The sequence below is a fragment of the Suricata suricatta genome, chromosome 3 (assembly GCF_006229205.1).
Source record: "Suricata suricatta isolate VVHF042 chromosome 3, meerkat_22Aug2017_6uvM2_HiC, whole genome shotgun sequence".
NCBI lineage: Eukaryota > Metazoa > Chordata > Mammalia > Carnivora > Herpestidae > Suricata > Suricata suricatta.
In genome coordinates, this window is record NC_043702.1 from 31,225,065 (window position 1) to 31,240,283 (window position 15,219).

The 15,219-nt window shown below is 32.4% G+C and overlaps 1 protein-coding gene, 1 non-coding gene and 1 pseudogene across 10 annotated transcripts in view; 1 reads left to right on the forward strand and 2 right to left on the reverse strand.

Moving 5' to 3' along the window:
• Window positions 1-360: 360 nt before the first annotated feature.
• LOC115288768 lies at window positions 361-467 on the forward strand. Its single transcript, XR_003907172.1, has one exon. It is a non-coding gene; the product is annotated as a U6 spliceosomal RNA (small nuclear RNA).
• Window positions 468-11,354: 10,887 nt separating this feature from the next.
• The window catches only part of NBEAL1 (neurobeachin like 1), a 173,273-nt gene continuing 169,408 nt past the window's right edge, over window positions 11,355-15,219 (reverse strand). For all 9 annotated transcript variants that reach the window (XM_029934027.1, XM_029934026.1, XM_029934033.1 and 6 more), the window contains one exon: window positions 11,355-13,083. In XM_029934027.1, coding sequence (XP_029789887.1) covers window positions 12,982-13,083 — 102 coding nt within the window. In that variant the 3' untranslated portion in view covers window positions 11,355-12,981. The remainder of the gene's footprint in view (window positions 13,084-15,219) is intronic.
• On the reverse strand, window positions 13,928-14,619 carry LOC115287515 (annotated as a pseudogene).

Sequence of the window (15,219 nt, forward strand, 5' to 3'; positions counted from 1 at the left end):
TGATGATGAGTGGTATTGAGCATCTTTTCATCACATAAAAGTCTTTCAGAAATTTCTCTTGTGTCAGTTCCATCACAAGGGACTGCCTCTTATCTGGAGGAGCTCCCATTTCCTCTTATTATCTCTGGGCATATAGAGAGAGTTAAACATCTCATGGCCCACAAAGAGAAATGCCTAATCAGTACCTAGGGGTAATAACCTAACAGTGGTATTTCAAGAAAAAGAGGCTGGTCGTGGAGCCACCCCCAGCAGAATGGAGGAATTTATTACTGACATTTTTATAATTGCTATCACATGGTGATAACAAAGAGCAGAAAACATTTAGTTGGTTTATTATTGCTTTAAAATTCTCTACACACAGTGATCACTTCAGCAGCACATATACTAAAATTGGTATGATACAGAGAAGATTAGCATGGCCCTTCAGCAAGAATGGCATGCAAATTCATTAAGTGTTCCATATTTTAAAAAATAATTAAAATAACATAAAATTCTGTACACACAACGCACCCCCTTTTGTCTGAACCTGGAGCAGAACACTGGCTTATACATCAAACAGTAAGGCCTTGTTAGTTTGTTTCAGAGAGGACCTAGGTGGATTCTAGGCATGTCTGTTTAAAAAGAATAAAATATAAAGGACTATAAGGGCAAGTATATTTATATGGTTTCATTCATCCAGGATTTGAGATTTTAGTGTGACCCTGAGCACTGATATTGGATCTGTATGTACTTGTTTGGTTAACTGAAGCCGGATTCAATACTGGCCAACAGTCATTCAAGTTGAGATGCCAGGTATTTCCTGGCATACTGTTTTACAGGGGTCAGAACACTAAGGAATTTGGGGTGCCATTTTTTGTAAATAAAGTTTAATGGGAAAACAGCTACGCTCATTTATTTATGTATTGTCCATGGCTGCTTTCATGCCACAATGGCAGAACTGAGTAGTTGCGACAGAGACCACATGTCTTTCAAAGTCTAAAATATGTACTATCTGGTTCTTTAACAGAAAAAGCTTGTGGGTCCTTCCTGTAGGGGAAAGTAATCTACAGATTTAGGGATATGGGAATGTTGGTATGGATTTTGCTGACATGTTAAAATACTTACAACTTACAAAGGAAGTTAACAAACTGTTACATAAGTGATATTCTTTCTGCCCTGACATATACCTTCACAATGCCAAATTTGCAGTATGTGTAAAGCTATGGTTTTTATGATTGAAAGTCAATAAACTAACAAAGATAGGTGAACTTCATTATTGCAATGCCTGGGTATTCTATAATGGTCTAGTGTGTTTGGATAAAAAATAAAATATAGACACATAATTCAGAAATGGTTTTATTAATTTTTCTTCACTTCAGCAATCTCTATTTTTATAATCAAGATTTTCCCATCTTTTGTGTTCTCCTGGCAGTAATGCCAAATTAGCTGGTCATGGGTCATAGTATTTCTTGGAGAGATTAAAAAAAATCTTTTCATGTTTATTGAGGCATAATGCATATAAAGGATAAGTTTTAAATTCTTTTAGATTGGACAAATTTTGCTTTGTTGAGATAGTACAGAATAATTTGGCTCAGATAGCGAAAGAGAAAAGAATGCATAAATGCTGTGTACTATTTTGCACATTCATTAGTACGTCAGGCTGATTAATGACACCCAAATATATGTCCACATCCTAATCTCTGGAGTTGGTGAATGTTATTTTACATGGTAAAATACACTTTGGTGATTAAACTGTGATTCTTGAAATGGGAAAATCAACTTGGGTTATCCATATGGGCCCAACATAATCACAATAGGCCTAATAGGAAGGACACGGGAAAAGTCAGAAACGTAAAAGAAGGCAACAGGATGACGGAAGCAGAAATTAAGGTGATATGGTTTGAAGATGGAGAAAGTGGCCATAAACCAAGGAACATAGGTGACCACTAAATGCTGAAAAAGACAGGGAAACAGATTTTTCCCACAGAGCTTCTAGAAATCCATCCTGCTGACATTTTGACTTTAGCTAAGCTCAGTAAAACTGATTTCTAACTTCTGACCTCCAGAACTGTTGAGAGTGAATTTATGTTGTTTTAAACCACTAAATTTGTGCCAGTTTGTTATAGCACCAACAGGAATGTAGTATAATGACCTTTAAATAAAATGGCACAACTTAGGGAATATCTATCAGTTAAATACTTTTTTAAGTAATTAGATTCAGGGTATACGTGATTAACTTCAAAGAAACTTATTTTGCCTCTCTTACTGAAAGATTACTCCTTGCCAAGGAAGTAATTTCTTTTTTGTGGGAGATTAAGCAACTGAGCTCCTTGAATAAGATCTGTCTATTTTAGTCTGTGTTGCCATAACATTATATGTATAGTATATTCCCTTAATAGTTTATAATTTATTATTAACCTCTTAGTACATTTTTATGAAGAATTCCATACTTGTTACCTAATACTTTAACATATGTAGCAAAAATCTGGATCCCTACAACCAGTATGTCAATTGGCCTTCTTTCATTAAAGTGAAATTAAAATTATATATTACAATAGTATATTTCTTTAAAAAAATTTTTTTGGGTTTATGATCTTATGAATCACAGCTTACCTAACAAGCATCCTACCACATCTCATCACAACCTTCGGATGACTGTGTCTGCTCTGATTGATGTGCTGGACTTACAATTTATACTCACAGGGCAGTCAATGATCCCTCATTTTCTTGTTCTGATTTTTTAAAGTTTCTTTATTAACTTTTTTAGTAATATCTACACCCAAATATGGGGCTCAAACTCACAACCCTGAGATCATGAGCTACATGCTTTGCCAACTGAGCCAGCCAGGTGCCCCCAATATGTATTTCTTACCTTTGATCCTTTAATGTTATTTCATTTGATCCATAAACATCATTAACACTCTATTTTACACATGAAGTAACTGAAACCAGATAGGGTTAAGTGTCTTATTCTGTCATAGAGCTCGTTGATATGAGAAATGTAACTTGAAGCCAGATCTTTTGTTCCAGGTGCATGCCCTTTCACTGCATCCCATTCTATTTTTTTTCCCCATTCTATTAAAGACATAGGATAGTATCTGAGATTCTTGACCAATATTGATGGGTAGATCATAATTTCCAATTTCAATATACTTAAAAAAAATAGTAGTGACCCTAGTACATTAGGATCTGTTAACAGTAAGACAGACAACTGTGAGAAATGAAAGAATGAAGGTTGTCTTGGGATATCTGGGTGGCTGTTGATTGAGCATCTGACTTCAGCTCAGGTCATGATCTCGCAGGTCTCAGGTCATGATCACGAGGCTTGTGAGTTCGAGCCCGTCATTGGGCTCACTGCTATCACTGCAAAGCCCACTTTGGATCTTCTGGCCCCTCTCTCTGCCCCTTTCCCCTTGGGTGTGCACTCTTTCTCTTAAAAATAAAGAGACATTAAAAAATTAAGGTTGTCTTAGGAAGGAAACCACCAGAATACACTGCATTATAAATGAGTGGATTTGCACTGTAATTTGTATATGTTGCTCTGTGAACTTGTTGTCAATTAGCATTCCCAAGTTTGATTTTCTTTAGGATAGTGATATGGTCAGTTCCCAAACCAGGACAAACTCATCAAGGAAATACCATCCAGAGAAAGGCTGCACCTGAATAAATCTCCCTGCGTGACTATGGCTCTAATTAGTAAGACATTAATTAATATACTATTAATTTAGCCAGTATGGGAAAACAAAAGTATTTGCATATAACAACCACTCAATGATTTTTCGTTTTAATGAAAATTTAGATTGTCTTCTCAAATAAAAGTTCCTTAAACTTTTATACCTCAAATAAAATTTCCAGATGATCCACATATTCCCTTTCATATGTAAAATTTGATAGTTTTTAAGCTGTCAATGTTCATTTTCAACCTGTTTGACACTGTTCAAGTTCTCATTAAACATTCTTATGTGTTTTCCCATCTGTTAGTGCCTCTGTGATGTTGCTTAAAGTATTCTGACAAGATGCTTAAAAGGATTCTGCAACTATTGTTCTAGGTTAAATAATTAAACCCATTTTTACTTCTCTTTAATCATGTCATATACCTAGAAATTACTTGGCACACTATTTTCTACTGAGAATCCATGATTTAAAAAAAAAAATTATTCTCAGAAAGAGAGAGAGGAGAGAGAGAAGGAGAAAGAATCCCAAGCAGGCTCCACACTGTCAGCACAGAGCCCAGTGCAGGGCTGGACCCCACAAACCATGAGATCATGACAGAGCTGAAATCAAGAGTCAGGACACAACTGACTGAGCCATCCAGACACATGTGAGAATCCATGATTTGTTAAAGGATTTGGGATATAAGTTAAAGTTGAATACCATAAGAAGGCACTTACTTTCAAAAATAACTATCACTAGATCATGAAAAAGGCTTATTCAAAATTTTCTGAGGCCTTCCCCTCACTTTCTAATTTCTGCAAAGTTACAATTGAACCACTTTTGAATGGACACTTTATTTAAATTTTTATTTTATTTAAAAATTTAAAATGTTTATTCATTTTTGAATGAGAGAGAGACAGACAGAATCTGAAGCAGCCTCCAGGCTCAAGACTGTCAGCACAGAGCCTGATGCGGGGCTTGAACCCATGAGCTCATGACCTGAGCTGAAGTTGGACTCTTAACCAACTGAGCCATCTAGGTGCCCCTGACACTTTAGAAAATGCACCCAACATACTGTGAGGTAGAGTTTTACAAGAATCCAAAAAGTGTCATAATCAATCTAATATGTTTAGTATTGAAAAAAGTAAAAAATTTCACAATAAAAAGTTTCAAAAATTGTTCAATTTCTATTTCTCATCAAATGAATGAAATATGGTAAGAAAACATAAGCTCCAGTATAATTGCGTAAAATGAATACATTTGTTTGATGCCTGGTATGGCATTCTGGACTTACTTCAGAGAAGCAAGACAGTCTTAATTAAGCCTTTAAATAACATGGCTTTGTCCTGTGACTGAGAAAACTCACCAGATGAAATTAATGCAGGAAGTTTCCAATAAAAGTGTAGTGTCATGCAAAGATGGTATTAGACTAAAAAAGGGTTAATGTTCATTTTTGTTGTGTTGTTACTCTAGATCTAGAAACAAAAATACTAAAAACTTTAGAACTTTAAATACTAAAAAAGTACTAGAATACAGCTTAGATTGTTTTATTATGGATTAAGTTTTATTAACCCTAACAAACATAGGAGGATTAGGTCAACATTTAGACTATCAAAAGCTGATGAATAAAAGATTTTAATTCTATGAAAGGAAATAAAAAATTTTTAAAAACCAAGCTCAATGTATTGTTTGATTAAACTACAAATGGAGATCTCCTGAGGGAGGAAAATGTAACTATGTTTGTAGGGAGATTTATAACCAAAGGCTTAATATCTGTTTTATATATGACAAAAACTGGTCAAGTAACATAATCTTTATCTTGTACACATAGGACTGCAGAGGAAATTCTCAATGAAAGAAGCAGTGATAAATTTACTGCTTAACAAAAACTGTATTCAATCATTTTCCTATTCAAATAATTTAGCCATGGCTAAGTTCTAATCAGACCATGAAGTGACAATTACAGATCAACTGAATAAAGGAACATCATTTTTTAATTTTATTTAAACGCATTTCATTACAAAGCTAATGCATTATGTACAAAATAAATGTACATTCTTAAAAACTGTTAGAATACAAGTTTCCAAAGGACTAAAAAAAGTGCAAAACTCTCAATTATCTTCAACCATGCTATACAGAAACAAATATTAGCTCATATATACACACAGAAATTTTAAAACAGCACTCAATATAACAAAGTAAAACATACAACTTATATATTTAATCTTGAAAGGATGAGGAAGGAAAGAATGTATTGCACCATATTAACAGTAACTTCATTTTAATGAGAAGACTAATCAAAATTATTTACACATTTTTTATTAAATCTAAAATTTTCTCAACTTTAAGACCACTTTTTTTGGCATACAAATATTGAGTCACAGTTTGCAGTCAGTAATTAGATATAAATAAGGCTTGATGTTCTTTCTCATGGTCAATTCCAGTAAAATAAATGAGAAGGACCATTTTATGATAACCACACAACTTTCGGAATTCCTTAAATATTTAAGTAGCAGCATGATTTGCAAGTATTTTTTTTAAAGAAGTAATCCCGAATTTTCAGCAATCCTCCTCTATGTGCACATATATTTATTCAAGTCACTGTCACCATCTATGATAATACTGAAATGTTCCTATTTAATGTGGGTCCCAGAAAAACTGACCTAAGAGACAAACATATCTGTTTGATATTTTTCTCTTAATGGATTCATTTCTGTAGCAATGCATCTGATAGAAAAGGACTCTCTAGCTACATCTCTGCTTACTTTTTGCTGTTTTGCTCCAACTATATAAAGTGTACACCTGGGGGAAAGAAAGCCATACTCCTTAAGAGTTTCTGAAGACAACAGACCAGGCATTCAGTTTTCTAACAGTTTTTCTTATGTAAAGCTAACTATAAAATAAACAGTATCCAAAGATATTTTTGTTGTTAGTATTTCTGAAACACAGAAAGCAGTAAAATGCAGAATAGGGGGGAAAAAAGTCTAAAATGTAAAAGATCTTTGACAGTAAGATCTTTGCTGTAATATGTCATGATTTTGGAAGAACATAGAAACTATTATAAATACTTAAAAAAGCAATCAAAACCCCAAAGGGAGAAATAGTTACTCTTTAATCCCTATATAAGAAATTAAGAGGCTGATTTTTTTCAGTTAGGTGTGACAACTGGTATTTCCTTAATAGAACCATTTTCTAAAGTATTTATCGATTAATATAATTTTAGCATTCTGAAGAGCAAAATAATGTTGATCACATATAAATTCTTTTCCTTTAAATCCAAGATGTGCATTTGTTGAATTTGTAGGGTGAGCTCATTAAATCTTTTTTTTTAATGTTTTATTTATTTTTGATACAGAGAGAGACAGAGCATGAGAGGGGGAGGGGCAGAGAGAGAAGGAGACACAGAACTGAAAGCAGGCTCCAGGCTCTGAGCTAGCTGTCAGCACAGAGCCTGACGCGGGGCTCGAACCCACGAACGTGAGATCTGACCTGAGCCGAAGCCGGAGGCTTAACCGACTGAGCCACTCAGGCGCCCCTCATTAAATCTTAAAATACACTGCTTAGATGGTGGGAAATATTTCCAAGGTAAGAAACATAAAAAAAATCACATTTTAACATTACCTAGTTAATACATTGGCTACCAGAGAACCTCTTGTTTTAATACATGTTCAGTTAAAAAATATTACCAAAATAAAATTTTAAAAGGTCCAATTGGAATAAGACTTTTAAAGTTTTTATTTAAAATAATAAAATATAATTTTTTCAACCCTACCTAAATCCTAACTTGTTTTTCTCTAATTACAGTACTACACTGTAGTAAGGAGCTAATCATTTTGTACATTCAAAAATAGTTATAAATTTTAAATAATGTGACAGCCATTATATAAGTGAAAACACACACACAAACATACCCAAAACTCCACTAATAGTCAATTTAGAAAAACGAATGGGTAATTCTTTCAGTGACAGAACTGTGCTGTTGTTAGTGTTATTATGGTAATATTTACAAAATGAGTTTCCAAGGAAACATTAAAACTATACCAGAGAAAACAAATGTTAGATGAGTAACTTTCTACTTGTTCTTTTCCTTTGAATTTTCAGTTCTTAAGATTATAGGCATCAACACAAAAGTAAACACAGTTGTATCTGTCCTTTTATTTTTTACTACAGCCATCAGTTTCATAGGTCCAAATCCTGTAATGTGCTTAGAAACCACCCACATGTAACAAATATCAGTGAGATAATCTAAGATATGTCTGATGAATTACACAATCTAACTAAAAAGTATATAATATAGCCACTTTTACAGATTCTTCTACTGAAAAAAATCAGGTAACTCCTATATCTAGGATGGCCTTATATTTTTAATGTAAAAAATGCACTGTTTCCAATATATACCTAAATATCTTAAATGTTAATGCTTTATTTTCTGAGATATTAGGACTTTTTATATGAAGAAATTGAAGATTAGTTCCATAAAGTCATCAGAAGTACTTAGGGAATATACCCAATGCTTTTTAATTAGAATAATCCTATTATTTCCTTTAAGGCTATAAGAGATCCAATTCTATTTTTAAACCAGCATTTCATAAATCATGCTTTTTATTGATACTTGAAAATGTTACCAAATTCAAATATGCAGAGATATTCACTAACAGTCACTAGGAACTAATAAAAGCAAACAGACATGTTTTTGGAGCCACTATTAGTTAGAATATTCAAATGTTTAAGGTTTGAAGACAACTTTAAGAATGATGCAACTGAAAAGGAAATTTGGTTATTTCAGTGGCAAGCAAAATAAAGATAAGAAAGCCAATCCAAGCAAATTTTAGACAAAATGTTTCCTAGGACAATGATTAAACCTATTTTCATATAAGCCTGTGAATATGTAATCTGACTTATAAAAATGGATGGATATAATTTCTATAGCAGAAAATATTTTAAGACTTAATATATAAATTCTGAGATAATTTTTTATGCCAAGTAAAGGGAATCAGAAAATCCAGAACAGTGCCTAAATTTCTGTATGTTTGTGTGTGTGTGATTGTGTGTGTTTGTGTATAAAATCTCATGGACAAGTCTGATCTACAATCTCAATGAAGAAGAAACACTGGCTTAGAAAATGCTGGATTCAAAAGAAAGAGGTAAAGTTGTGGCCAACATTTTAATGATACTGAAATGATAACTGGTAACAACCAGAAAAAGCACCACCCAGACTCTGATAGACAAAAACTCTTCAGAACAATGTTCTCAGTGGGATCAAATTTAAAGCAAACCAAATGCTGGGTGTATATGATAAATGAATTAGGCAAAAAGAATACTGAGAGTGGGTATTTGTTATGAATGATAAATATTTAAAATTGGCCACTTAACTGGGAAAGAACAGAGTCAGTGGATGAAAGGAATAGTAAATTAGGACAAACTAGGAGTCGGGCTGATAGAGGAAAACAAAGAATTAGATTTAGAAAAAAAAAAAGTATTTCATTTCTTGTATCCAAAATTATATCCTACAGACAGGTTTAATAACTTATTAATGGAAGACAAATTTACTGATATATTTGAAGAGACCAACCATCACTCACTCATACACATACCCTATGATACTACGTATTATCTAATACTTATGTTTAATATAGTCCAGGTACTTGCATCTTTTCATTGGAAGGGTGATAAAGATCATGCTACTCATTTTGTGAATGCAAATATACAAAATGAGTTAACCTCTTTAAATTTAACTGAAAGATTTTCATGAGTGATTTCATTAGTCACAGAATAAATATACTTAAGGCAAAGACGATGTGTCGATCATTATTAAATAAGAATCTGGTATTCAAGTTAAAATTTTCTCTGCCCACTCCTATTAAAGTAAAATTAAAAAAAAAAAATCTTAGGTTAAGATTTAGCTTTCACAGCGCCTGGGTGGCTCAGTTGGTTGAGTGTCCGGTGTCAGCTTGGGTCACGATCTTGCAGTTCATGGGTTTGAGCCCCACATCAGGCTCTGTGCTGACAGCTCAGCGCCTGCACCCTGTCTTCAGATTCTGTGTCTCCCTCTCTCTCTGACCCTCCCCTGCTCACACTGTCTCTCTCCCTCAAAAAAATAAACATAAAAAAAGATTTAACTTTCAAACATAAATTCTAATTCATTATGAGGGTACACTACTTCAGAAGTGTAAAAGTGATTTTCAATACCAGTTTTTAAAGAATAATTGTTACGTGCCTAAGAGAATAAAAGGAAGGAGGCCTCCTGATGTTCCTGTTAATGACACATGAATACCTGGCATTTTCTCTCCTCCACAAGGATGTGCCATAAAAAAGAAAGCACTGTGACCTAACAGAAGTTAATAGAAACTTACTGATAGCTGACACAAGCTTCTCAGGCTTAAAAGGATTTTAAACCAACTAGACAAGCTTTATTTTTATATACTTTTCTAATTTCCATGCCCTGATCTATTTTTCCTTCTCTTCTCCAATTTTACCTAAGTAATGACAGAATACTGATTGGAGAGTTGAAAATTTGCTTTATTTTCTAAATGAACAAAGGTATTATATGCTTTGATATTTTAAACCTAACTTTCTAAAAATAAAATCATTATCATAGTATAAATCTCTTCCCATCACCAGGATGCTGAGATTTTTATTTCCATCATTATTACCAGTGTCAAGAAACAAAAGCAGACAAAAGTTTTAGACAACAAACTTCATAGCAGCCAAGTTAAGATACTGTATCAACTTAAATGTCTACCTATTATTCCATTCTCCTCACACTGTTGTTCATTTCTCCCATTATATAAGTAAAAACATTTTCTATGGATAACATCTATACACACCAGAATCTCCAAAGTATATCTTTCCAGTGATTTTATCTGGTTATTTTTAATTCAATGGGCTACACTGTTTAAAAGAGGCTTATATTATTCAGCTAATGGTTCTACTATATTTGTTTATTTTAATAGATAAGGTTAACTTCCTTCCATTCCTTTGGACCATTGCTAGTATTCTCAGATTTTCCTCAAAATCTTACATTTTTAGTTTTTAGTTTTTAGAAAGGAAGAATTCCACAGATTTAAACATCTATTGTTAGTCTAGGTAGGATATTTATTTTACTGTAAATAAAGGGTCTTGTATTTGAGATATAAAATGAATACTGCTTGTTTGGTTCTTCAATCTAAAAGGCAGCAAAGTAAAATACTGTAAATTTAGGAAGTTTTCCCTGATAATTTCATCTAAACTTCTTTTTCACTTATAAGCATCCATCCAAAATCATTCTAAAACCATTATTAGTTAACGTTAAAAATAAAGAAGGCAACCATATACCAAAAATATTGGATAAGTAAGCAAAAGAAAAATTCCCAAAGTTTTGATTCAGAAAAGTTATTTTTAAAAATCAACATTTAAAATACCAAAAGTCAATTATTTTGGTTTTGCTGACTTGAAACATTCTTAAAAATGTAATATAAAAAATAGAATGAAATAAATCGGAGTAATACATCTCAATAAATCATAAATATCTCTATCGATTTGTTTTGAGACATTTTCATAACAAAGTCCTAAAGTCCTTAAAAAGGAAACTTTCACATTTATATGTGCTCTATTTTACATCTGCTGCACCAGCCTGTTTCAGTGTTACTTATCTAAAACATGACTGGTGGTATTTTTGTGTTTTGTTTTTGCTTTTGCTTTCACTGAATAAAAGACAGGATTTTAAATAATTATACAGAAAATTTTTCTATAAGTTTTTATTAGTCCTGACTTGAACAGGTCATATCTATTAAAAAAGCTTCCCTAAACAGAATCCTTTACTTCTGATAAATTTTTTACTCATTCATAAGATAATAAAGAAAAGGGTATTAGATACTGGGGGCAACAGAAGAAAAGAATTGCAGAGGGAAAGTTTCTCAAAGATTCCATGGAGAAGAGAATTGGATGTAAGGAAATCTATGATTTGTGGAATAAAAATGAATATTATTACTTTATAAGAAGCTATTATTTTAAGAAATCTTTTTCTCCCCTTCTGATCAGAGACCCCTTTATGAAAGCCACACACTCACTCACTCCTGAAAACAGATGCAGTTAACACACAGAATTTCCACACATTTCAGGGGATTCATAAATTTCCCCAAACCCAATATATCTCAGATTAAGGACACTTATAGTTTAAAAGCTCTCTGACCTAACTCAAAGGATGACCTAAAAAAAAGCACTAAGCTTCAAGAATCTCTTTGAATTCCACAATAATTTTTACTTTAAAATATCAAACAGTAATGCATAATGTAAAACTCAACTATATATAAAAAAATTAATCATAATCTTAAAAGTACATAACATGAAATAGAAACAGGTCTTTAACAATTACTATATCTAAATGACTAATTTAAGTGATGCATTATCTTTTCAATTCATTTATCAATCACATGGAAGTTCTAGGTAAAAATGTTAATATTTTTGGGTATCATTGCTAACACTTCTAATTATTAGTGAAATACAATATTTGCTTGGTAAAGAATAAGCCAAGAAATTTTGAACTTTGCATATAATAAACTGTGCTACTTAAAGGATCTAACTGTAAAAATCATAATCAGCATTTTGTCTTAATTATACTACTAATGAAATACACCTGCAAAATATATCTCTAGTTTCTCTTATTCCTATTCAACCTTTATTAATTAAACATATAATAATACATTTCAGTAAGTTCTCATTTAAATATGCTAGCAGTAGTGGAAAGACCCAATGTACCGGTTTCAATAGTCTTATATCCAACTTATCATGAAAACCTGGAATTTACACTGAGTTTTGAAAATCTAAGTGTGCAACCGATGCCTTTAAAATATTGCCTCCAATCAAGAGTTCCATAAATAAATTGGTATGTTTTTAAATATGGGGGTCAGTAAATAGGGAAATGATTAACTAAAGAATATATTAAAAGCCATGTCTCTCAACTGTCCCATCATCTGTACTCTTTTATTAGAAATACCTTAAATTTTGCTGGTTACAATAATAAGGGAATTGTATCCAACTTCTTTATTTTTAAGCAGCTTTTTTTTTAATGGATCTAATGATCTTTAGGAATCAACCACAGATCTAATACAACTGTATTTTCTCAAATCCACCTTAATGTAGACCAAGAATTAGTCAAGACAACTGGATTCAATGTTAACCAGAAATTTTTAAAATGGATAATAATACAACTTATGTCTTTAACACACTGCATACTCAATTTTGATAATCCCTAAAGTGATTTTCAGTGATTAAAGCCCTGAAACAGTTCAGATAGTTGAGAGAGATGGTTAAAGTGACAAAGCAATAAATCAGGTTTCAGTTATCCATGAGAGAAGACGGAAATAGTAATCACTTGGAATCTTGAGTATTATATTCAGTTTCTCCAGCTGAAATTTGACTGAGCCGCTTGCTAGATCCCCACAATTTTCGGGAAAGCTGACCAGAACGCATCTGTTTAAGGGAATCCAGAGAAATGAAGAACAGATGTTATTAAGAAAGAAAGAAAAAAAAAAGAAGTGAGAGTGATATACAAGACACTGATTCTGTAGGATGCAGAATGTTAAGTTTTGTTAGCAGAATCATTAACATTTTAGTGATTCTTGATTAATAATAAAGAAAGGCTTCTATATTGATTGTCTTTCAATTAAGAAAGGTCTACTGCCAATGTGTAAATTTTAAAATTAAGTGTCCCAGTTTGTCCAAATTACCAGTCCTTTTATTTACAAATTAAGTTATATTTTACACTTCTTTAAAATCTTCTGAATTTATACTTTAGCTAATGAGACACATAATTTTGAGGATGTTCTCCTCTTATATTTGAAGTATTATTAATGCTAATCACAAGGATAAGAGGAAAGTAAAATAATGTTCTGAAAAAAAGAAAATAATTTTAGTATATTTTGGTATAAGAATTTCAAAATAACATTTAGCAACAGAATAATAAACCTAATGTAGAACACAAGTATAGCATAAGCTCTCTGAAGGTAAGAATCACATTTTATCACCATTAAATGTGTACCACCAAGCACACTTCTCAGCATATAACAATTATCAATTAAATATTAATCTAATCGGTAAATAAATGCCTCTCTAAAAGTGCTTATAATTCTAGGTAGGGCAAAAAAGAATCCATGTAGGACACATTTCTCAATCTAATGATATGACTTGTTGGAATTACTTTCCCAAGTATAATCTACTTTTTAATGACTATTTGTCTGCCAGCCTTTTTTAATGGTTACCCTTCTCTAGGGTATATTTATTAAAGGGATAAAAAAAACCAAGCCACACGCAAAGACACTTTGGCATATTTGTTTTGCATTTTCATTTCCAGAAACATTATTTCCATTAATGTATTACCACTTTTCCATCTGATTAATAAATATGAATTTCATACTGACAGTGTAAAATTCAAAAATGATATGACTTTAAAGTACACATTACTAAAGATTTTGATCTTTTACGGTAAATTTACATCTATTTTTTTAGCCTTTGATTTTTTTTAATACTCAAAAAAGCTTCATTTATTTATTTAGTTTTCTGACTCTGTGCTGTGCCTTCAACACTTTCACAATGATTTTCTGCTCCTCAATAAAGAAAGCACGCTTGATCCTGTCACAAACACACTTAGCACTCATGGAACCACCACAGGCCCTGCTAACGCGTTTTTTTGTTTTAGACAGCCTCATAAGAACTTGAGCTCTCACAGCACGAACTCCTTGAAGTCGGCCTGGGCACACGCCACAGGCAGATTATGGTGCTTTCCCAACCTTCTTGGTATAAAGGTAAATGATTCTGTTACCCAGAGTTCGGGACAGCCTAGTTTTCTTAGAGGCTGTATTGTAGGACAGCCTACGACGGTATGTCAAACGTTGGACCATTCTGAAGGCCTACAGATGCCGTCCCTGGACGGTAAATTATCATATGGATTTATTTTTAATTATGCAAGAGTCTAAGTATTTGATTATATTCTAAAGTAAAGCCATACATTAGCTAATACATCCAAAGATGTAAAACAGATAAAAAAAAATATTTTTATTCCAAATCTACAAAGATAATATGTTATAGATTACATAAAACTTTTAATGAGGACAAAAAACTTATTTAATAAACAGTATAACACACTGATTTAAGCCTATAAAATGAAGCTGCTTAGGCGTTTTTTTTCCAATTGATTTTTTTTAAAGAAAGTGTGTGCACATAATGGTCACTTCATTTTTTAAAAATTCAGTAAAATCAGAAACTGAAAAATTACCTAAGGTGGGGAGAGGACAAGCAAATTTAAAGGGCACTTGAGTATTCCACAGAAAGTGAAACATACTCAACAAGAAAAAAATGCTTTACATGTTTTAAATAGAAATGAAATACTAAGACACGAACTTGCTGACATTCTTTGGGGGACTGTTAAACCTGAAGGTAAATGGTGCAATCAACTTAATTTAGTAAGACCTCTCTTTTATTATAATAATATACTGAACAGTGTATAAGAACTGATGAAAATTTAAAATATTTATAAAACAAAAAGGTTCCTATGATCCATGGTAGATTTACTAAAGCCAGTGACACTGTGTTATTCACTAATGATTTCTC